At 31.9% G+C, this 23,877-nt stretch overlaps 1 protein-coding gene across 7 annotated transcripts in view; it reads right to left on the bottom strand.

Moving 5' to 3' along the window:
* Nucleotides 1-2,073: 2,073 nt before the first annotated feature.
* Nucleotides 2,074-23,877, bottom strand: part of LOC134714671 (IQ domain-containing protein H-like) — a 36,613-nt gene continuing 14,809 nt past the window's right edge. For 4 of the 7 annotated variants that reach the window (XM_063576122.1, XM_063576124.1, XM_063576123.1 and 1 more), the window contains 16 exons: nucleotides 22,136-22,269; nucleotides 21,442-21,519; nucleotides 20,435-20,543; nucleotides 19,485-19,712; nucleotides 19,050-19,200; nucleotides 18,420-18,595; nucleotides 18,135-18,146; nucleotides 16,441-16,713; nucleotides 15,737-15,925; nucleotides 13,748-13,868; nucleotides 13,003-13,277; nucleotides 12,574-12,759; nucleotides 12,094-12,219; nucleotides 11,395-11,456; nucleotides 10,820-10,928; nucleotides 2,074-2,196 (listed from right to left, as the gene is read on the bottom strand). In XM_063576122.1, coding sequence (XP_063432192.1) covers nucleotides 2,113-2,196; nucleotides 10,820-10,928; nucleotides 11,395-11,456; nucleotides 12,094-12,219; nucleotides 12,574-12,759; nucleotides 13,003-13,277; nucleotides 13,748-13,868; nucleotides 15,737-15,925; nucleotides 16,441-16,713; nucleotides 18,135-18,146; nucleotides 18,420-18,595; nucleotides 19,050-19,200; nucleotides 19,485-19,712; nucleotides 20,435-20,543; nucleotides 21,442-21,519; nucleotides 22,136-22,269 — 2,313 coding nt within the window. In that variant the 3' untranslated portion in view covers nucleotides 2,074-2,112. Of the gene's footprint in view, nucleotides 2,197-10,819; nucleotides 10,929-11,394; nucleotides 11,457-12,093; nucleotides 12,220-12,573; nucleotides 12,760-13,002; nucleotides 13,278-13,747; nucleotides 13,869-15,736; nucleotides 15,926-16,440; nucleotides 16,714-18,134; nucleotides 18,147-18,419; nucleotides 18,596-19,049; nucleotides 19,201-19,484; nucleotides 19,713-20,434; nucleotides 20,544-21,441; nucleotides 21,520-22,135; nucleotides 22,270-23,352; nucleotides 23,446-23,877 lie in introns of all 7 variants that reach the window. The other 3 variants (XM_063576119.1, XM_063576120.1, XM_063576126.1) reach the window with 3 other exon arrangements.

The following is a 23,877-nucleotide window of genomic DNA, read 5'->3' as shown; positions in this document are numbered from 1 at the left end:
GACCTTTGGTTGGATTTCTTGTTTGAATGATTAAATGCGAGTAATTTTTTGGGGCCCTTTATAGTTTTCTATTTGGTGTGAGCCAAGGCTCTGTGTTGAATACTGTACTTTGACCTATAATGGTTTATTTATAACAATATATGATTTGGATAGAGAGTTGTCTCATTCACACTCATACCACATCTTCTTATATCTCTTTAGGTAACATCACCCACAAGTTAATATTGTCATCAAGTTTACATTGCAATAGTCCAAACGCTGCACACATTCCTGATCTCATTTGCTGTAGAATGAAATCTAATGTGGAAAATCTTGGAACTAAAATATGACAAGACAAAGTTTTTCATAATCTCTTATAATATTTATTTATGTTTTGATCAATGACAACCAAAGATTTTGTTTTACTTAAAGTGAAACTAGATAGTACAAGGTTTAAATTAATAAAATAACATAACAATAAATGGTTAAACATAAATTTATCACAGAATAGAAAAATTGATTTAAAATACATGTAATAAAAAGTAAAGAAACAACAATGAAATAAAATTTACAGGAACAGCATAAAAACTAAAAGGTAAGGTGTAAGTGGCCTTTTTGGTCCCTAATACACAGAAATTAATCATTCATCGGTAAAGTATTTATAAGTATTTGATTTATAAAAAAAAACCACTTAAGATTTGATTACACTTGTCTTATACATATTTTTTTACCTTTCAAAAGGTAATTTCACTAGAAATGGTATAACATTTATATTTTTGACATCTGAATCTGCTTTCTTCAAAACCCTTAGGCTTAACAGACAGGTGCAATTTTTTACATTCTTAAAACATAAATATTTATATAAAGTTGTTAAAAAATTATTAACCAAATCTGGGAAGTTATAGCTACTTATGTGTTAATATACAAATGGCCATTACCACACCATGTCCATTGTCTTTTAATAGAGCTGTACTTGTAAATATATCTCCACTATTAATGTTTGTATTGATTAAAACATCAAACAGAAAAAAAAAGTGATTTTAAAAAAAATAATCAGTTAGTATATTTTTTATTTATGTTCATCTATGTAAAGCTGTTTCTCAGTGAAACACTGTCACTGAATTTCCCTCCACTAACCTAATTTATAAATAGTTCATTAAACATATAATTACAATACAGGCCTAATGTATATCATTGCAGCACCTTCCAAGGTTAAATAAATAAATGCACTTCAATACATCATGATAACCATTATATTAGTTGTGCACACACATATGACTAGAAATGTGCCCATTATGTACAAAAGTGAAATAAGATTTTGAACATTTTATGTACAATAGTGAGATAAAGATTTTTAACAATGTTCAATGAAAAATTAATCTTTAGAATCACAGAAAAGGCATTGTATAACAATGACAATTTTTACATAAATTATCTATATTGTGCATTGCTGATTTTGATTCAAGTGCAAAAAAATGAAAATAATACATATAAACTCAACTACACATAAGATAATTTGGAACACTGAAATGTACCTTATTAGCAATGGTGAACATAAAATATACCCTAAGGAATGTTTAAATGAAATACTGAACGTGGATAATTATACTGTAACAATTGTAATGTCTCGGCGTATGAAAGTGAGACAGCATGAAATTAAACTACACCAATAAAACAGCAACCCAACATAAAAATATGATATCTAATGTTGGAATTCAAGTATTTATGAATAAAATTTAAAGATTAAGAAAAAACACTGGACGGATTAAGACTTAACATTATATTGTAAAAATAAAAGCAATTTCTATCACAGAAGTCTTAAACATTTTTCACAGATATAACAAATAAAATTGTACCATACAGGAAAAGTCTTAACATATTATTGACCAGGACAACCGGTGTTAATAATTAAACCCTGATTAGATTTATATAAACTATCAAATGCAAAGTGCAGTACCTGACATTCGAATAAATGCTGGTATATTAGAACAATGAGAAATTAATTCTACATTATTTCTTTTTTCTCTTTTAACTACAAAATTTATTGGTAACAAAAAGACACATAATAAGACATTCCTGGTATACTTCTCACTAATTGATGAATATTGCAATTTATTGTATTTCTATTATTACTCATGAGGTTTTCTGTATTTCTTCATATTCTTCAGCATTTTCAATTGTAATGTTCAAAATTGCTTCAACATCCTTTATAGCACTCTGAAAAATAAATATCAGTTAAATTAATACATTGAATAAAAGACCTGAGTTCCAATGTCTCCTGTGTTGCATTTATTAAATATTTCCTAAGAGCATAACTCATTTAAAAAGTTGATCGTCCACCATTTTAGAGCTTGTCAGTGATATTTATGATTTTATAGGTTTTATGAAATTCTGGCAAGAATTGTACCCATGAGAGCCCATTTTCCGTAAATTTAATATTCCTACGGGGAATAACACTCTTAAAACAAGGCAATTCATTTTAGAAATTGTACCTGTGGGAGCAGAGCACTTACAAGACTGAACAGATGGACAAACAGTCGGATGTGCCAACGAGTTATGTGAGGAAAAATGATGCCTAAGAAAGGTGCCAAAGAACATAGGCATATTTTAATCAACAATTTAATTGAGATCATAAAAACTAGAGGCTCTCAAGAGCCTGTGTCGCTCACCTTGGTTTATGTGCATATTAAACAATGGACACAGATAAATTCATAACGAAATTGTGTTTTGGTGATGGTGATGTGTTTGTAGATCTTACTTTACTGAACATTCTTGTTGCTACAATTATCTCTATCTATAATGAAGTGGCCCAGTAATTACAGTGGAAAATATTTTCTAAAAATCTACCAAAAATAAATGAAAAATGTAAAAAATTTACTATAAAGGGCAATAACTCCAAAAGGGGTCAACTGACCATATCAGTCGTGTTGACTTATTTGTAAATCTTACTTTGCTGAACATTATTGCTGTTTACTGTTTATCTCTATCTATAATATTATTCAAGATAATAACCAAAAACAGCAAAATTTCCTTAAAATTACCAATTCAGAGGCAGCAACCCAACAACAAGTTGTTCGATTCATCTGAAACTTTAAAGGCAGATAGATCTTGATCTGATAAACAATTTAACATCCTGCCAGATTTGCTCTTAATGCTGTGGTTTTTGAGCGATAAGCCAAAAACTGCATTTTACCCCTATGTTCTATTTTTAGCCATGGCGGCCATCTTGGTTGATGACCGGGTCACCGGACACATTTTCTAAACTAGGTACCCTAATGATGATTGTGGGCAAGTTTGGTTTAATTTTGCCCAGTAGTTTCAGAGGAGAAGAATTTTGTAAAAGATTACTAAGATTTACGAAAAATGGTTAAAAATTGACTAAAAAGGGCAATAACTCCTAAAGGGGTCAACTGACCATTTTGGTCATGTTGACTTATTTGTAAATCTTATTTTGCTTAACATTTTTGCCTTTTACAGTTTATCTCTATCTATAATACTATTCAAGATAATAACCAAAAACAGCAAAATTTCCTTAAAATTACCAATTCAGGGGCAGCAACCCAACAACAGATTGTTCGATTCATCTGAAATTTTTTCAGCAGTTAGATCTTGACCTGATTAACAATGTAATTCCATGCCAGATTTGCTCTAAATGCTTTGGTTTTTGAGTTATTAGCCAAAAACTGCATTTTACCCCTATGTTCTATTTTTAGCCATGGCTGCCATTTTGGATGGTTGACCAGGTCACCGGACACAATTTTTCAACTAGATACCCTAATGATGATTGTTGCCAAGTTTGGTTTAATTTGGCCTAGTAGTTTCAGAGGAGAAGATTTTTGTAAAAGTTAACGACGACGCCGGACGACGCCGGATGCCGGACGCAAAGTGATGGGAAAAGCTCACTTGGCCCTTTGGGCCAGGTGAGCTAAAAATGTATCTTGGCTGTCCTGAGTGCAGGTATGTCCTAAGTTAGTTAATGTCAAATGGCAAGTTTACAGTTTTAGTTGGGCACTGAACTAAAGTAATTTTAAAAACTAATAAATTAGTGCCGGATTGCACATTAAATATTTCTTAAACAAATGGAGAATGCAATGAACATTGAAACATACTGAAATATGACATCGAACTCTGTCTTCTTTTTTTGAACTGCATTGGCTAGAGGTATAGGGGGAGGGTTGAGATCTCTTAAACATGTTTAACCCCGCCACAATTGTGCGCCTGTCCCAAGTCAGGAGTCTCTGGCCTTTGTTAGTCTTGTTTGAATTTTAATCTTAGTTTCTTGTGTATAATTCGGAGTTTAGTATGACATTCATTATCACTAAACTAGAATACATATTTTTAAGGGGCCAGCTGAAGGACGCCTCCGGGTGCGGCATTTTCTTGCTACATTGAAGAACTATTGGTGGCCTTCGGCTATTGTCTGCTCTATGGTTGGGTTGTTGTCACTTTGACACATTCCTTATTTCCTTTAAATTTTATTTTGTAACTATTGTTAAAAAAAATGACAAATTTCTTAGTCTAGAAAACATACTTTTGCTGTTAATCGCAGACTCAACTAAAATGAGGGGAAAAAAATCAATAAAATATTACTCTTGATACTACATGTATCTTTTGATTTGTAAGAAGCTTCTGTCCAAGTTTGGTAAAAATCCAGAATAGTTTATGAATCAAATAAATCTTTTAAAAACTTTAACTGCAGACTGTATGTAATGTTATAAACTGGAAGAAAAACTAAGTCCATTTATAAGTAAAATACAGATAAACAGGTACAAAATTTTAACTAAATTTCTTTCTAGGTACTAGATTTTGATCAAAAACAAGCTTCTGTCCAAGTTTGGTACAAATCCAGGGTATTATAAGAAAGTTATGAAATTTAAAAACTTAAACCTCAGAGGGAATATATGGTTTCCTGGCAGAAAAAGTCCATTTATAAGTAAAATATTGAAACTAGAGGCTCTAAAGAGCCTGTGTCGCTCACCTTGGTCTATGTGAATATTAAACAAAGGAAGCAGATGGATTCATGACAAAATTGTGTTTTGGAGATGGTGATGTGTTTGTAAATCTTACTTTACTAAACAGTCTTGCTGCTTACAATTATCTCTATCTATAATGAACTTGGCCCAGTAGTTTCAGTGGAAAATGTTAATAAAAATTTACAAATTTTATGAAAATTGTTAAAAATTGACTATAAAGGACAATTACTCCTTAGTGGGTCAATTGACCATTTTCAGATTTGCTCTAATTGCTTTGTTTTTTTAGTTATAAGCCAAGAACTGCATTTTACCCCCATATTCTATTTTTAGCCGTGGCGGCCATCTTGGTTGGTTGACCGGGTCACGCCACACATTTTTTAAACTAGATACCCCAAAGATGATTGTGGCCAAGATTGGAATAATTTGGCCAAGTAGTTTCAGAGGAGAAGATTTTTGTAAAAGATAACTAAGATTTACGAAAAATGATTAAAAATTGACTATAAAGGGCAATAACTCTTAAAGGGGTCAACTGACCATTTCGGTCATGTTGACTTATTTGTAAATCTTACTTTGCTGAACATAATTGCTGTTTACAGTTTATCTCTATCTATAATAATATTCAAGATAATAACCAAAAACAGCAAAATTTCCTCAAAATTACTAATTCAGGGGCAGCAACCCAACAACGGGTTGTCCGATTCGTCTGAAAATTTCAGGGCAGATAGATCTTGACCTGATAAACATTTTTACCCCATGTCAGATTTCCACTAAATGCTTTGGTTTTTGAGTTATAAGCCAAAAATTGCATTTTACCCCTATGTTCTATTTTTAGCCGTGGCGGCCATCTTGGTTGGTTGACCAGGTCACGCCACACATTTTTTAAACTAGATACCCCAAAGATGATTGTGGCCAAGATTGGAATAATTTGGCCAAGTAGTTTCAGAGGAGAAGATTTTTGTAAAAGATAACTAAGATTTACGAAAAATGATTAAAAATTGACTATAAAGGGCAATAACTCTTAAAGGGGTCAACTGACCATTTCGGTCATGTTGACTTATTTGTAAATCTTACTTTGCTGAACATAATTGCTGTTTACAGTTTATCTCTATCTATAATAATATTCAAGATAATAACCAAAAACAGCAAAATTTCCTTAAAATTACTAATTCAGGGGCAGCAACCCAACAACGGGTTGTCCGATTCGTCTGAAAATTTCAGGGCAGATAGATCTTGACCTGATAAACATTTTTACCCCATGTCAGATTTCCACTAAATGCTTTGGTTTTTGAGTTATAAGCCAAAAATTGCATTTTACCCCTATGTTCTATTTTTAGCCGTGGCGGCCATCTTGGTTGGTTGACCAGATCAAGCCACACATTTTTTAAACTAGATACCCCAAAGATGATTGTGGCCAAGATTGGATTAATTTGGCCAAGTAGTTTCAGAGGAGAAGATTTTTGTAAAAGATAACTAAGATTTACGAAAAATGGTTAAAAATTGACTATAAAGGGCAATAACTCCTAAAGGGGTCAACTGACCATTTCGGTCATGTTGACTTATTTGTAAATCTTACTTTGCTGAACATAATTGCTGTTTACAGTTTATCTCTATCTATAATAATATTCAAGATAATAACCAAAAACATCAAAATTTCCTCAAAATTACAAATTCAGGGGCAGCAACCCAACAACGGATTGTCTGATTCGTCTGAAAATTTCAGGGCAGATAGATCTTGACCTGATAAACATTTTTACCCATGTCAGATTTCCTCTAAATGCTTTGGTTTTTGAGTTATAAGCCAAAAACTGCATTTTACCCCTATGTTCTATTTTTAGCCGTGGCGGCCATCTTGGTTGGTTGACCGGGTCACGCCACACATTTTTTAAACTAGATACCCCAATGATGATTGTGGCCAAGTTTGGTTCAATTTGGCCCAGTAGTTTCAGAGGAGAAGATTTTTGTAAAAGTTAACGACGACGGACGACGGACGCAAAGTGATGGGAAAAGCTCACTTGGCCCTTCGGGCCAGGTGAGCTAAAAAAGGAATTTAATTAAAAAAAAATTACTTCTTGATATTTTCTTTTGATCATATAGAAGCTTCAGTCCAAGTTTCGTAGAAATCCAGGTTAGTTAAAGAAAGTTATTAAAATTTTAACTAGAGGCTCTAAAGAGCCTGTGTCGCTCACCTTGGTCTATGTGCATATTAAACAAAGGACACAAATGGATTCATGACAAAATTGTATTTTGGTGATGGTGATGTGTTTGAAGTTCTTACTTTACTGAACGATTTTGCTTCTTACAATTATATCTATCATGAACTTTGCCCATTAGTAACAGAGAACTATATTTGGTAAAAATTTACATAAATTTACCAAATTAATGAAAATTGTTAAAAATTGACTATAAAGGGCAATAACTCCTTAAGGGGTCAATTGACCATTTAGGTCATGTTGACTTATTTGTAGATCTTACTTTGCTGAACATTATTGCTGTTTACAGTTTATCGCTATCTATAATAGTATTCAAGATAACCAAAAACGGCAAAATTTCTTTAAAAATTACCAATTGGAGGGCAGCAACCCAACAACCAGTTGTCCAATTCATCTGAAAAATTCAGGGCAGATAGATATTGACTTGATTAACAATTTAACTTCTTGTCAGATTTGCTCTAGATGCTTTGGTTTCATAGTTATAAGCAAAAAACTGCATTTTACCCCTATGTTCTATTTTTAGCCGTGGCGGCCATCTTGGTTGAATGGCCAGGTCATCGGACACATTTTTCAAACTAGATACCCCAAAGATGATTGTGGCCTAGTAGTTTCAGTGGAGATTTTGTAAAAGATTACTTAGATTTATGAAAAATGGTTAAAGATTGACTATAAAGGGCAATAACTCCTAAAGGGGTCAACTGACCATTTTGGTCATGTTGACTTATTTGTAGATCTTACTTTGCTGAACATTATTGCTGTTTACAATTTATCTCTATCTATAATAATATTCAAGATAATAACCAAAAACAGCAAAATTTCCTCAAAATTACCAATTCAGGGGCAGCAACCCAACAACAGATTGACCGATTCATCTCAAAATTTCAGGGCAGATAGTTCTTGACCTGATAAACATTTTTATCCCATGTCAGATTTCCTCAAAATGCTTTGGTTTTTGACTTTTTAGCCAAAAACTGCATTTTACCCCTATGTTCTATTTTTAGCGGTGGCGGCCATCTTGGTTGGTTGACCAGGTCACGCCACACATTTTTTAAACTAGATACCCCAAAGATGATTGTGGCCAAGTTTGGATTAATTTGGCCAAGTAGTTTCAGAGGAGAAGATTTTTGTAAAAGATTACTTTAATTTACGAAAAATGGTTAAAAATTGACTATAAAGGGCAATAACTCCTAAACGGGTCAACTGACCATTTTAGTCATGTTGACTTATTTGTAGATCTTACATTGCTGAACATTATTGCTGTTTACAGTTTATCTCTATCTATAATAATATTCAAGATAATAACCAAAAACAGCAAAATTTCCTCAAAATTACCAATTCAGGGGCAGCAACCCAACAACCGATTGACCGATTCATCTGAAAATTTTAGGGCAGATAGATCTTGACCTGATAAACATTTTTATCCCTGTCAGATTTCCTCAAAATGCTTTGGTTTTTGAGTTATAAGCCAAAAACTGCATTTTACCCCTTTGTTCAATTTTTAGCCGTGGCGGCCATCTTGGTTGGTTGACCAGGTCAGGCCACACATTTTTTAAACAAGATACCCCAAAGATGATTGTGGCCAAGTTTGGATTAATTTGGCCAAGTAGTTTCAGAGGAGAAGATTTTTGTAAAAGATTACTTTAATTAACGAAAAATGGTTAAAAATTGACTATAAAGGGCAATAACTCCTAAACGGGTCAACTGACCATTTTGGTCATGTTGACTTATTTGTAGATCTTACTTTGCTGAACATTATTGCTGTTTACAGTTTATCTCTAACTATAATAATATTCAAGATAATAACCAAAAACAGCAAAATTTCTTCAAAATTACCAATTCAGGGGCAGCAACCCAACAACCGATTGACCGATTCATCTGAAAATTTCAGGGCAGATAGAGCTTGACCTGATAAACATTTTTACCCTATGTCAGATTTGCTCTAAATGCTTTGGTTTTTGAGTTATAAGCCAAAAACTGCATTTTACCCCTATGTTCTATTTTTAGCCGTGGCGGCCATCTTGGTTGGTTGACCGGGTCACGCCACACATTTTTTAAACTAGATACCCCAATGATGATTGTGGCCAAGTTTGGTTTGATTTGGCCCAGTAGTTTCAGAGGAGAAGATTTTTGTAAAAGTTAACGACGACGGACGACGACGACGACGGACGACGGACGACGACGGACGACGACGGACGACGGACGACGGACGCCAAGTGATGAGAAAAGCTCACTTGGCCCTTCGGGCCAGGTGAGCTAAAAAAGGAGTATGTTCGATAAGGTCCAAAATTGAAAAGATTTATTGACCAATATCACGATAAATCATAGTTAATACATTGACTAGCTAGGATATAAGCCATTATGTTAAAAATTTTACGTTTCATTATGACGTCACAAGTTGTACTCATATTGATTTTTCACGAAAAAATCAATAAAAATCAGTAAATTTCCATAGATTATTGGACAGGAAACATAGAGCGCATACGTCGACAACAAAGATCTTTTAAAATAATGTTTGTGAAGACATTATACATGTCTTGTTTGAATATTAAGCTTGTCGACTCCTGAGCTCTGTGTTTCCTGGTCCATTATTTGGTTGAAATCCAGCTGATTTTGTCAAATTTCACCAAAATCCCTTATTTTGACCATCTTGGGATGTAAAAATCAACGTGTTAGAATCAAACTTTGTCAAAAACAGTTTGGATTCACTTTCCCACATGTCTTTAAGGCAACTTAAAACAATTATTGTCTTCTTACTATCAACTTTATAATTGGGGCCAAATATGGTCCTTACCGAACTTACTCCTTTAACCACAGAGTGTATATTTGTGGATGCCGCCATCAGAATGTAGGATTGCTATGTCTCGCTTTTTCGACTAAGTCTAAGGCTTGACAAAAATCTTCAAACAATTTGTGTAATAAATTTATAAAAATAATAATATAAAAGACTGAATCCCTTATACCTATCTACATGAACTGTTGCCAAAGTGCTACAAATTCCCCTATTTCAAAACTGTGCAAGTAATGCTGTTTGACCTGATTTCCGGTGTAAATACATTTGTTTTCCTTTCCCTCGTATCCGAAAACACAAATTTTACCTTTATTGCTTCTGAATGTGCAATAGCATCAGGATCTTCCAAATGGTATCCATACTTTATAATGGAAATCATGTATGTTTGCATAGGTGTTTTATTTCCTTGATTATACAAGTATTTCAAAGATTTTGAGTTTGTTATTTCAAAACAATATTGACTTTACAATAAAAGTTTCACTGTCAGTATCCACCATAAAGATGACTTGAAGTTATTTATTTTCTTTTTTTTCTCTTTTTTATTGATTCATAAAGGAGCAGGTATGATAAGAGCCATTACTAGGTGGCACTTTAGTGCAGAAAGGTCACATGTGATGGCAAAATGTCATTGACACATATAAATTAACTATTTCACCTCAAATCAAATTGGTCATTTAATGCATACTTTTCGCTCAAATTACAGGTTTCTATTTCAGCATAGGCTTTAATCAAAAAGATATAAACCACAAATTAACATCTTTGTAAAATACACTTTGGTGGAAATTTGTTTTTGGATTAAAGTTTTTACTGATATCTTAATAATATGCTCTTTTTTCCCCCTTGTATTTAAACTGAAAGTTACTGCTTACCTTGAAATTAGTTTCGCCCTGCATGTTAGGTGCTGATATCTCTTGATGTATAGTTGACAAGTTTCTGGCAAAGTTAGCTAGAGAAGACTTCAGGTCATCACCTATTGTTCTGTAATCAACAAATTATATAAGTTTTTAATAAATATAGTGCTTGTTGATTATGTTTAACAATGATGACCCTTTAAAAAATGATAAAGAAATAAAGAATTGAAAGTGATTTACTGATCTTGTTTCTCAACATATTCTGAGAAAGAGGTTTCAATACAAATGTATATAATACATGGAGTTTTAACTTTAAATATTTTGCAGTAGGCTCTTTGTTAACTTTGAAAATGACAATAATGACTGTAATATTTTCAATAACGCATTTCAAATCAGTAAAACAATCAGTCCTGTCACAATTCATTTGCCATATAAGTCTTGTAAGCCAAGAAAAGCAAACAAATTAACTTACTGCAACATTTCAGAGCATGCACATTGTAATAGATCTTCATGCTTGTCATTTAATTTTCCTCCTGGCTTGAATTTAATTCCAAACTGTAAATAATTGTTTCAAAATTGTTCAATAAACTTACAACATTCCTAATCTTTCTCTCTTTGTATTATCTATCAATGTGAACACTGTGCCTTGTTTTTCCTGAAATATATATTTAGTAACCATAAAGTCAATTACAAGAAAAATCTCACCTACATACACAATGTAATACATGTAGTCAAATAGCTTCAGTTGTGATTCTTCAGAACAAGTATTTTAATTATAATGATTTTTTGGCAATAAAATAAAAAATATCAGAAGTAATATCTTTTCTACTGTCTTCAACGTCTTTTATCTAAATTTTAGAAGTCCATTTAAAAATTCAAACTAGAAAATTCTTTCAATTAAAAATTAAATCTCTTTTTCAGGAATAGCACCATAATTTAAATTTAAATCATGGCTATCACCATGAGCTCTACACATCTGAAAGAACATGTTGTAATGTACCACTGCTCAGTTTGTGTGAATAATTTACCTTAATATCATAGCCTATACCATGAGCTCTACACATCTGGAAGAACACACTGTAATGTACCACTGCTAAGTTTGTGTGAATAATTTACCTTAATATCATAGCCTATACCATGAGCTCTACACATCTGGAAGAACACGTTGTAATGTACCACTGCTCAGTTTGTGTGAATAATTTACCTTAATATCATAGCCTATACCATGAGCTCTACACATCTGGAAGAACACGCTGTAATGTACCACTGCTAAGTTTGTGTGAATAATTTACCTTAATATCATAGCCTATACCATGAGCTCTACACATCTGGAAGAACACACTGTAATGTACCACTGCTAAGTTGGTGTGTAATAGCTTTGTACTCATAACTCCATATCTACTTGTGTTTGGTGGGGCCTAAAATAACATGCAAATAAAAAATTAAACAAAATGGTGATAAAGTTTGGTAGTGTGACCTTCCAACTCAATTTAAAAAATTTAAAAAGGTTCAAAATATACATAAAAACAAGATATTTCTCTAGAAAGAATTTATACCTTTCAAAAAACTTTGTGCTTATTAAAATTTTTACAAAAAACAAAATTAAGTTCTTTTATCAATAATAAAACAAAAAACAAATTAGTTGTTTTAACAGTGAATATGCACTGAGATCACTGAGATATTTCATTAAGAATAAATCAATGACCACTCAAGAAATTTATAAACAAAAAGGAATAATAAGATGTTTAGCCAAGAACATAACAATGACTGACCTCTTCTTTTTCTCCTGCTAGCCTTCTCCTTCTTCGTTTTGTACTATCTGATTTAGGTGCTGGAACATTGAATTCATGAGTAGTAGTATCCAGAGCACCATTACTGACGTACTGCATTAACTGATACATAGACAGACTGTCACTAAAGTGTAAACTTAGGTCCAAGGCCCATAACTTCTGGGTTTCCTGAAAAAATAAAAAAATAAACCATGAATTTGTTTGGTTTTGTTTTACATATCATTATCGTTTTGATTATTTATATATGATTAATAAAATAAAATAAAATTTATATTGTTTATAAGTAGAATCTTAAAGTTGAGACTGTTTTAGTGTTTAAACTTGTATTGTTTATATGTTTCTATGTATGACACTGGTAAAATAGGTCCTTTGAATCATCACTTTAACAATTAAAATTTGATAACCACTTACTGTTTTAGGATCAATAAATGTGATGAAGTCTACACAGAAATGTCCCAGAATACCCCTGGATTTACATGCTTCAGCCACTCTTTTACAAGCAACGTTTAAATCATCAGGTTCTATAGAAGACTGTGGTATGGACACACCCCAGCAACTGAAAGGCGTGTCTGCATGAATTTGATCACCTAGACATACTATATTGAATTTTCCTGTTGGTTCTATTAACATATCTACTGATATTGTTGTTGTTGTGTCTGATGGAGGACAAGCTTCTATCACCCCACCTGGAAAATAAGTATAACATATGCACATTCTGAGTGGATCTAACCTTGACATTCTAGTAACCAACTAACTACAAAAATCAAGATAGTACTGTGTTTGTTGTCCTTTCTTGTGATGATGAAAATTTTACCAACAAACTTCTATGATCAGTAAGACCCCAAAAGTACAGTACTTTTTTTTGGGCTTCTTGAATTCGAAATCATAATTGACAAAGTGATACAAATCTACCTCCTATCGCAGATCTGACAGACATCAAGATAACACTAATCTGATATATATATTTATATCAATACTACAACACTCAATCTTTTCTTTATACTTCATTTATGCTTGTCCTGAACATTCATGAATAATTTCCAACTGAGTGTTTAGGACCAATTATCAATCAATCATTCAATTGTTTAGGCATTAATCTAAAGCGATAAATATAATGTTCTCAATTTGTACATTTTTGTACATCTTTAGAGCTTACCTTGACTAAGGAATGCATCAAGGAAAGAATCCCATGTAGGATATAATTTTGTATTTACTGGCTTTGCATGTGTGGCTAGCACCTCTGGGATTTCTGCATGTATCTTAATATAAGCAGCTTCCTAAAATACAATAAGCTAGTATTACAATCAAATACCAAAAGAATAAATGCAACAAAGGGTACACTACACCAGGCAAAGTGAGTATGATATTTGCACTCATTTCACTGGTTATTGCTAAACTAGAGGCTCTAAAGAGCCTGTGTCGCTCACCTTGGTCTATGTGAATATTAAACAAAGAACGCAGATTGATTCATGACAAAATTGTGTTTTGGTGATGGTGATGTGTTTGTACATCTTAATTTACTGAACATTCTAGCTGCTTACAATTATCTCTACCCATAATTAACTTGGCCCAATAGTTTCAGAGGAGAAGATTTTTGTAAAACATTACTAAGATTTACGAAAAATGGTAAAAAATTGACTATAAAGGGCAATAACTCCTAAACGGGTCAACTGACCATTTCGGTCATGTTGTCTTATTTGTAAATCTTACTTTGCTGAACATTATTGCTGTTTACAGTTTATCTTTATCTATAATAATATTCAAGATAATAACCAAAAACAGCAAAATTTCCTTAAAATTACCAATTGAGGGGCAGCAACCCAACAATGGGTTGTCGGATTCCTCTCAAAATTTCAGGGCAGATAGATCTTTACCTGATGAACAATTTAACACCGAGTCAGATTTGCTCTAAATGCTTTGGTTTTTGAGTTATAAACCAAAAACGGCATTTTACCCCTATGTTCTATTTTTAGCCATGGTGGCCATCTTGGTTGGTTGGGCAGGTCACCGGACACAATTTTTAAACTAGATACCCCAATGATGATTGTGGTCAAGTTTGGTTTAATTTGGCCCAGCAGTTTCAGAGGAGAAGATTTTTGTAAAACACAACTAAGATTTACGAAAAATGGTAAAAAATTGACTATAAAGGGCAATAACTCCTAAACGGGTCAACTGACCATTTCGGTCATGTTGACTTATTTGTAAATCTTACTTTGCTAAACATTATTGCTGTTTACAGTTTATCTCTATCTATAATAATATTCAAGATAATAACCAAAAAACAGCAAAATTTCCTTAAAATTACTAATTCAGGGGCAGCAACCCAACAATGGGTTGTCCGATTCATCTGAAAATTTCAGGGCAGATAGATCTTGACCTGATTAACAATTTTACCCCATGTCAGATTTGCTCTAAATGCTTCGGTTTTTGAGTTATAAGCCAAAAACTGCATTTTACCCCTATGTTCTATTTTTAGCCATGGCGGCCATCTTGGTTGATTGGGCCGGTCACCGGACACAATTTTTAAACTACATACCCTAATGATGATTGTGGCCAAGTTTGGTAAAATTTGGCCCAGTAGTTTCAGAGGAGAAGATTTTTGTAAAAGTTAACGCCGGACGCAGGACGACGACGACAGACGCCGGACGCAAAGTGATGAGAAAAGCTCACTTGGCCCTTCGGGCCAGGTGAGCTAAAAAATCTGTATTGTATCAAAATTTATGCTGGCCAAGATTATGCATTGCACATCCAACTGATTATTGATTCCTATTTTCAACAAAAAAATATGCTCAAACATTCAACCTTGGTTAAAATGATCACCAACAAGTGTTTGAAAATTTAGTCATATCAGCTTAAAATTAGGCAAGTATATCACATGAAAAGCATTATTGCAACCCCTTACTTTCACCTGTGTGGCTGCCAAGTAGAAGTTAATTATGGTACCCCTGCAACCTATTGGTTCAGTAGTTTTTAAATTTGTGATTTCAAATTTGGAATAGTTCAAATCAATGAATCTAGTTTTTTTATGTGTTGTGGTTTTATTGAACCATGAAATATATTGAAACTGTTTCCTTCAAAGAATAAAAATACTCTCTAAGCAATTCTTGTGACAGAGAAATCATAAGTTATGTGATTGTACACTAACCTGAGCCCATTTACGGTCCCATTTATCACCATATCTTCTGGATTCTTTTAATGCCCAGGGATAACACTGTAAATGGTCTGCAATATCACAATAAGCTATCCCTCGTCCATCGAACTCATCGTCCAATTTAAATAACCATCTACGTACTGTCAGATTCTCTGTAACTAACTGGGCTAAACTTTCATGTAACTGGAAAAAAACACACCTATCTTACATATACAAGTTTGTTGTATTCAAGGCATCTAATGAATTCTTGACAATCAGATTCAAACTGCTTCAGAAAGTTCCCATACTTAAATTAAAACTAGTCTGTTTGAAGACAGAATCACTAATTTGGCAATATTATCCTTTATAGCTGCATTGTCTTATCTTTTGAATTCACAATCAGCACCAAAGTAACAACACTGGTTGTGTTCAAAAAAACATTTCTTATTGATGAGTTTGTATGTATTATTCCATACAAGTGAGCCTAAGTGAAGATTATCAAAGTTACAATGACTCTAAGTAGAGTTAAAAAATTATAATTTATAACTTTTGATGTTTGTTGGTTATTTGAAACTTTTCTTTTTGCTTCTCAAAAGCCAGATGTGACATAAAGATTAACATTTAAATTTCTAATATCGATTTTTATTTATCATTAAATTAATCTGTCAGATAAAAAATAAATATTCTGAATATTGTTTTGAGTCAATATAAAATCTTACCTGACCCAGACTATAAACATCATATTCACTTGGAGGCATTTCTACATTGGCACTGGCAAAGATACGTTTACACCCTGATTTAGTGGAGTATAGATGTGCTACTTCAGGCTCTGGAGCTAAGATAGGAACATCTAAAAAGTCTGCTATAGCTAAGTCATCCTTGTGTGGTACACCAGTTACAATGTAAGCTTCTCGTCCTTTAATTAATGTTTTTATTCTTCTTAAAGCTCTTGGACTGTACTTCAGAAGTGATGACAAACAAAATCTGTGACCCTGAAAAGTTAAAAACATAGAGATGCAAATTTGCAGTTATGTAAAATTAAGTGTTCTTTTTCTTAAAAATATTATTCTTTTCTGATTGATACACAAGGTAAAAAGTAAAAGTAAAAACTGTTGAAATCAATATTGCCATGTAGGAATGCAGGTATTTTGATTACAAAGTTTTATAGTTCCACAAAGAATTTGACAGGTATAACAATCAATAAATAAAAGAAGAATGTCTCCATGGGACAGAGATGCCATGATTGTAAATATACTGTAAATTCATAAATTTGCTACTGTAAATTCAGAAATTATTGCGAGGTTTTTATTATTGCGAATAATGCGACTGAGTTGTAAACTCAATAATTAAAACTCACATTTTGTAATATTTTAACTGAATTAAGCATGACTTTTCTAAAAATCGTAAAAATTAAAATCGCATTCAAGTGTAAAATGACAAAATGGCAATAATAAATGCACGCAATAATTTCTGAATTTACAGTATCTAAATGCACAAAAGAACAAAACTAGATCAGTGAAAATGATCTTTTCTTTTTAAATGGAAAAGGAACAAAACTCAAGAAAAGTGAAATTGACCAAACTAAAATTTAAGTTTGATTCGTGTTTGGGGGTAATAAGAATTGTGTATATATGTTTCATAAAATTTGGAAGAGGCAAACTAAAGTTAGAGAGCGGAAACATAAAATTAAGAAAAGTTTCCATTCATAAAGGGACATAACTGGAGACAGGCAAAAGTGAAGCCTTCAATATCCAAACATGATCTGTGTTTGGTGGTAATAAGCAGTGTGTATAAGTTACATAACGTGCTTGATGGAAACCAAATTTTAAACCATAATTATCTATTTGTTCCAATGAACATATATTTATAAGTCCTCCTCATTATATTAGTTTTAGCCTTTATATAAATTATATATATGCCTTTCTTCCTTGTAAAAAAATGCATATTAAAGCTTTGTTACCTTTTGCATTCCTATAAATACATGATTGAAAGGGGATAATTAAGGTACTATATCATTAATATACTGATATTATCTTATAAGTACCTTTATATTCTATAATGTATCATGAAAGCAACATACTCAGCAATTCAGTTAATCACGCAAATGCATGTCAAACTAAATTATTCATCAATTATGGAAATCATTCACAACTAATTTTAAACAAATAACAATTACAAGAATACTTAAATAGTAATAAACATAATAATTATAATATAAACATAGAAAGGATGTTACATATAAAAATGAATGGGATCAAGGAAAGGCACTTCAAAATCTCATCTGTGTTTTTGTAAAGTTTTAAAATGATCTCCTTATAGTTATAGATGGTTACCCCATTCCTATAGTGCCTCCCCTTTGTATTATCCATGTTTTAATGAAACAACCCAAATGCAAAGTGAAATAGATACTAACACCTGTTGCAGTCTGAAATAGATTTTTTTTCAAACATATAATAAAACATATAAAAATATTTCAAATACAATATTACAATAAATATATTTATTCTTAAGTTTATACTGTTTTAGACCACCTTTACACTTTGTTTCAGTAATTACTTAGAGAGTTATACATATAAATAGGTAGGGACATCTTCTGATTAATCATTAAGAAATTAATTTACTGTGGATATGTTTGTAATCTCAGTATGCATAGACAGAATGTGGATGGAATCAGATTGATTTTGATTAAAGTGTTTACCTGGAAGCTATTTATAGCCTCTGGCATGATAACATGATATCTCTCCCCCATATTAGCTTGATCCTCCACTTCTCCACTATCTACTGCATGCTTCAGACCCAGAAGTTTGGAATAATACTGCTCTGTCTCATCGTGTATGGGAACAGGAGATACATAAATCACATCTACATTGGGATCTGAAACAGAAATCAATTACTATAATTAAAGACTAAAACTACCTTTGATGAATTACATTTGCTTGTCTAAACGGCCATCAGTCTGAGTTAGGAAAATAATTTCTCTATTATTGTTTTGGAATAATATGTCTGGCAAGTCCTTCTTTTGATTTTTTTCTTGTATTTTGGTTCATTGTTAAGCTTTTAACAAATAAAAGATGACATGAATGCCCTGTGCACTAAAGCTTACTTTTAAAACCAAAATGGGACTTGCAGGAGGGGCATAAAAATGCAACATGATTTACACTGTGCTTCTTTAATTAAACTTTTTTTTCTAACTAAGAAATGTTTTCCCCCAAAATATATTAAAATTACCGACAATGGGCTATCTTCAATCATACTGCATCTCTTTATTTTCATAAAATAAAGTTCACTGAAAATTTAAATAGAGATTTCAAAAATTGTATATAGATACCTCTAATATCACACAACCGAGCCATTTGTGTATTCTGTCTGATTGCAAAGTCATTGATATTATCTCTGATATCTTGTGACAACCCAAGAGAAGGAATGTGTATAATAACTCTCCTGGAATTCTTGATGCGATCCCAAGACATTGCAAATTTCTGAAAGATAGAAAAAAATAATATAAAAGTATTTTTATTTCATACTGCAATTTTTTTTTTTTATTGCTTATCAGATACATGCATAAAATATGGCAGAATACAAAGTTCAGTCAAACCCTTTTTTATTTGAAAATAATTCCAGTCTACTTGAAATATTAACAAGAAGACAAAGTCAACATAATAAAAAAACCCTGAATCTCCTATTTATGTTTTAAATTATGAAATTTCTATTGAAAACAAGATAACATGAGAACGCTATAAAGTACTGCTAATATGTAACTGACCTTTGCCCTTCTTCTGAAAGCTTCAAGGTTATCATCTCTGGTTTGGTGAAGTTGTTCCCGAACCTTAGACATTTTGATATGCATGATCCATGAGATGGCGATGACACCAGCTGCCCATTTCTTTCTCCTGTATTCCAGATACTCTGATCTGTCCCTGAACATTCTCCACGCTGATTGTATTCTAGTTGCTGCAATATCCTGTCCTGATGAACTTCTATATTGTCTTCCCTAAAAAACAGTGGCAGGTATGTCATGATTGTAGGTGGATGTACAATAACTTCCAATCATATTATCATGCAGATTTTAAAGCTTCCAATAAATGTTGAAATAGAATGGACCAATTTTGAGCAGGCAACCATCCAAATGTCTGATGTATGAAAATGTAATATTGGAAAAGTAATTTAAAGAAAAACAAGAATGTGTCCATAGTACACGGATGCCCCACTCGCACTATCATTTTCTATGTTCAGTGGACCATGAAATTGGGGTCAAAACTATAATTTGGCATTAAAATTAGAAAGATCATATCATGGGGAACATGTGTACTAAGTTTCAAGTTGATTGGACTTCAACTTTTTCAAAAAATACCTTGACCAAAAACTTTAACCTGAAGCGAACGGACGCACAGATGGACGAACGAACGGAGGCACAGACCAGAAAACATAATGCCCCTCTACTATCGTAGGTGGGGCATAATTAAATATACATATATTTATGAAATATGCATATATATAAGGGTCTGATGGTGTTTACAAAATACAGATAAGTATGCCAAAAAATAAAAGAAGAGAAAATTGGCCTACAAAATTAAGAACACAGAAGTGTTGAAGTCCTATCTAGATCCTTATACAGTTGTATGCAGTGTTTTATTCAAGATTGTCAAATAAAAGTGCATCTGTTGTATTGAGGAATATATGGGTAATCCTGACAGGTAATCAATATTATCTTACTGGTTTGTTTATTATATTCTCCACATCATCTCTGTTGATGACAACAGACAGAATTTCTCTGATTGATGGAGCTTTCTCTAACTCAAACTCCAATGCCAAATCTGCCAGTCTGAAATAATAATAATAACAGTTTATTAGACAAAATTATCCTGTCAAACCATGGTTGTTGCAGATTTTACATTTACTAGGCCTAAGTTGCTACCAGATTTTATTCCTGCATACAGTGATAGACTGTTCTTTTAAACGTCTTTTATATTTGGTTTGGCTGTATCATAGCAAACCTAAGGATTCAATAAATCATTAAGTTATGATGTGTCATTTAATTCAAAATTTAGGAAACTTATTACATTGGTTGCAATAAAAATGTTCTTCCTGAAAGTAAAAAGTTTTGGTGCTTATTTTTATTAAATAAAGTATTAATACAGAGGGAACTTGAACATAGCATTTGCTTACTTAATTAATTACTGTATCCAGGAAGTTCCTTTTATCCAATCATGATTGGAAATCATAATTTCTGCAGCCCTAATCTTTTACTAATTGGTATGGTTGGTATCTAGGATGCTAGCCAATCATTATTCTTGATTTATTTAAATTATCCAATCAGATTGTTAATTACAGTCTTTGTTTTATCACAAGCGCTCTTGATCACTTTTGAATTTGCACAAAGCGTGTGCAGGCTGCTTTTCATATTCCAGTTACAATTCTATTTTATTCAATGTATGCTAATAAATTTTGACCTCAACATTATCTAAAATGAATACAAATCAATGGGTGTTTTTTAACTCTATGTACGCTCTGTTGGCCCTTTGTGAGTACTTCATTGATATATTAAAAGTACATTTTTTTTTTTAGAAAAAACATACTTATTTTTTTGCAATCATGATCAATGTTTGATAAGATATATAATTTACAAAATTAGTGACATAAAAGATTATTTGTACACTGTTATTTCTATAGTAAAAAAGCTCTTTGTAGGAAGGATAAAAATCATAAAGAAACTGTCTTACCTATCACCATTGATAAATGCAATAGGAATCATGTATTTGTTCAGTAATCTTAGTAGATGTCCCATCATAGTTACAATGCTGAAATATACATACAAATAAAGAAGTTAAAATATATAATTACATTGGTTGCAATGAAAGTTCATGTATTCATTAATTTATTATACTAAATATTCTGTTATTTAAAAAATGTCTATTAAATTCTAGATTAAAAGCGATAAATAAGATTGATTGGTACATAACAACCACCCGTATTCAATAAAGCAAACACTTGATCAAGCATCTCTATGAAGGGTAATAGAGAGTTTACTATGGGGTAGATTAAATTATTTCCCTTGTATTGACTGATCTTAATCTGGCATTTTGAAACAAAATATAATGATGTAAATAAATGTATTGTTATTAAGTCAATTGTTGAACAAATTTGTTTTTTTCATTTTTTTGAATGCTTATTCTGTAATTGTCTATTTATTTCATTCAACAATAGTTGTTATTCATAAGAAGAGATAAATTTTCTTTATGCTTAGGAAGACATGTTTGTCCTGTGATTCTAGCATGGAACCTCAAATCCATGTTGGAAAAAAATATGTTTATAATCTATTGTTGTTTCAATATAGTGAGAAGTGTGGTAGGATTGCCAATGAGATAACTATCCAGGGATCAAATGAATAGGATGTAAGCAACTTATTCCACTAACCTGCCCCATGACAAGCAATAATGCTGTTTAAATGACATAAAATCTGCTGATGTGTCTCGAATCTTTCCATTCTGTATAGCAAATCTGTGCATAATCTGTTTTTGGTCTCCACTGGCTGGAGTAGTAGGGGGAGGCTAAAATCAAATAAAAACATAATAAAGACATCGATATACAAACTTTTCACAAGTATACTATGTACAATATAACATCAGCTGTTGGACATGGAAACAATGAATAATAAAGTTGACAGAATCAATCACAAATATATAAACGTAGATCTTTTTTCTTCTAATTAAAATAATAGATTGCAACAGAATATTTTATATCTAATTTTTATGTTCATTCAATCATAAATATTGTTGACAAGATATTATTTGCAAGAAGAAACTTTTTGTTGAATATGAAATAATTCTTTGAATATTATAACAGAATAAAGAATAAGATACAAGAGACAATATTCAACTTTCAGACTAGTGTACTTGTGCAATCCTTACGTCAAATACAACCGTGTAGAAACAAACTGTGATAGCTGATAGAATAAGCACATTCCTTATAAATTACTTCACCTTCCTAGAGTTTTACAAAGGGTATTTTATTCAGGAGTAGGTCATTATAGCAAAATTATGTTTGTTTTCATATTTTATGGGCAAGATATTTTATAGCACAACAAAATAAACAATTTAAAAAATACTTTAATACACAATGAATGAGTATGAATAATACAATCACAGCGTTTGGAACTAGAAAACCAATTTGTATGTAGAAATTTCCTACACAAGCTTTGTAAGATCTGTCATCAGAAAATGTCTAAAATGGGAGGTATAACTCTAGAGAAACTAGATTGGACTTCAACTTCATAAAAAAAAACTACCTTGAAAAAAAAAAATGTATTAAAAGAACTTCATATGGAATGTAACAAAAAAAAAAAGATGTAAAATGATTAATCTTGAATATAAGCCAGTATATTATTACCATGAAATAATAAAACATAAAATAACTGTAATCAATGAAACAATAAATCCTGACATAAATTGTATTCAGTCTCCATTGTATTACAGTTGCCAATTGTAACATGATGGCTTTGAATAAGTGAAACATTCAAAAGTCTAAATGTTAAAACTTTAAAGAGAAGTTTTCACATCATGCTATGACTGAGATTTGAAATAATCAAAACATGCCATTTGTCATGCTGGAAAAAAATAACTGATGTGAAATACATTAAACAGTGTGTCTTTACAATACAGAGGTCGCACTATAACTGCTACACCTAAGTGGGCTAACCATTTCAAACTGCATGGTCCAAGCTGTAACTAAACCAATAAAAATACTCAATTAAAATATGAATCTGAAATTGATGATATTCAAGTGTGCTTCAAGTATTTGTAAAAAAAAAAATAGTTTTCTCTCCTGGGGTCAACCTACAACTTAAACAAAATAACTATTGAATAATTATATTCTGTAGAAGATTTTTAGAGAATATTCAACCAAGCCAATAAAAACTTCTCAATCCCTTCATTCTGGATACAAGATGTATCTATGAAAGAATTACAGAATATTGATATTGTAGTACAGTTATATGAATTTCAATATGATGGCAGTCTATGTAGGAAAACATCAACCTTGAAATTTTTCGTGCTAAGCTGTAAGGTAATAATCTTAAAGAATATAGAGTAAATTGAACCAACCTCTCAGGTTTAAAAAAAACAGAATCATAATGTGGATAACCAAAAATAACCTTCAAT

This window comes from Mytilus trossulus, chromosome 4 (genome assembly GCF_036588685.1).
Source record: "Mytilus trossulus isolate FHL-02 chromosome 4, PNRI_Mtr1.1.1.hap1, whole genome shotgun sequence".
Taxonomy (NCBI): Eukaryota; Metazoa; Mollusca; class Bivalvia; order Mytilida; family Mytilidae; genus Mytilus; species Mytilus trossulus.
This window is presented reverse-complemented; position numbering and strand designations above follow the sequence as displayed.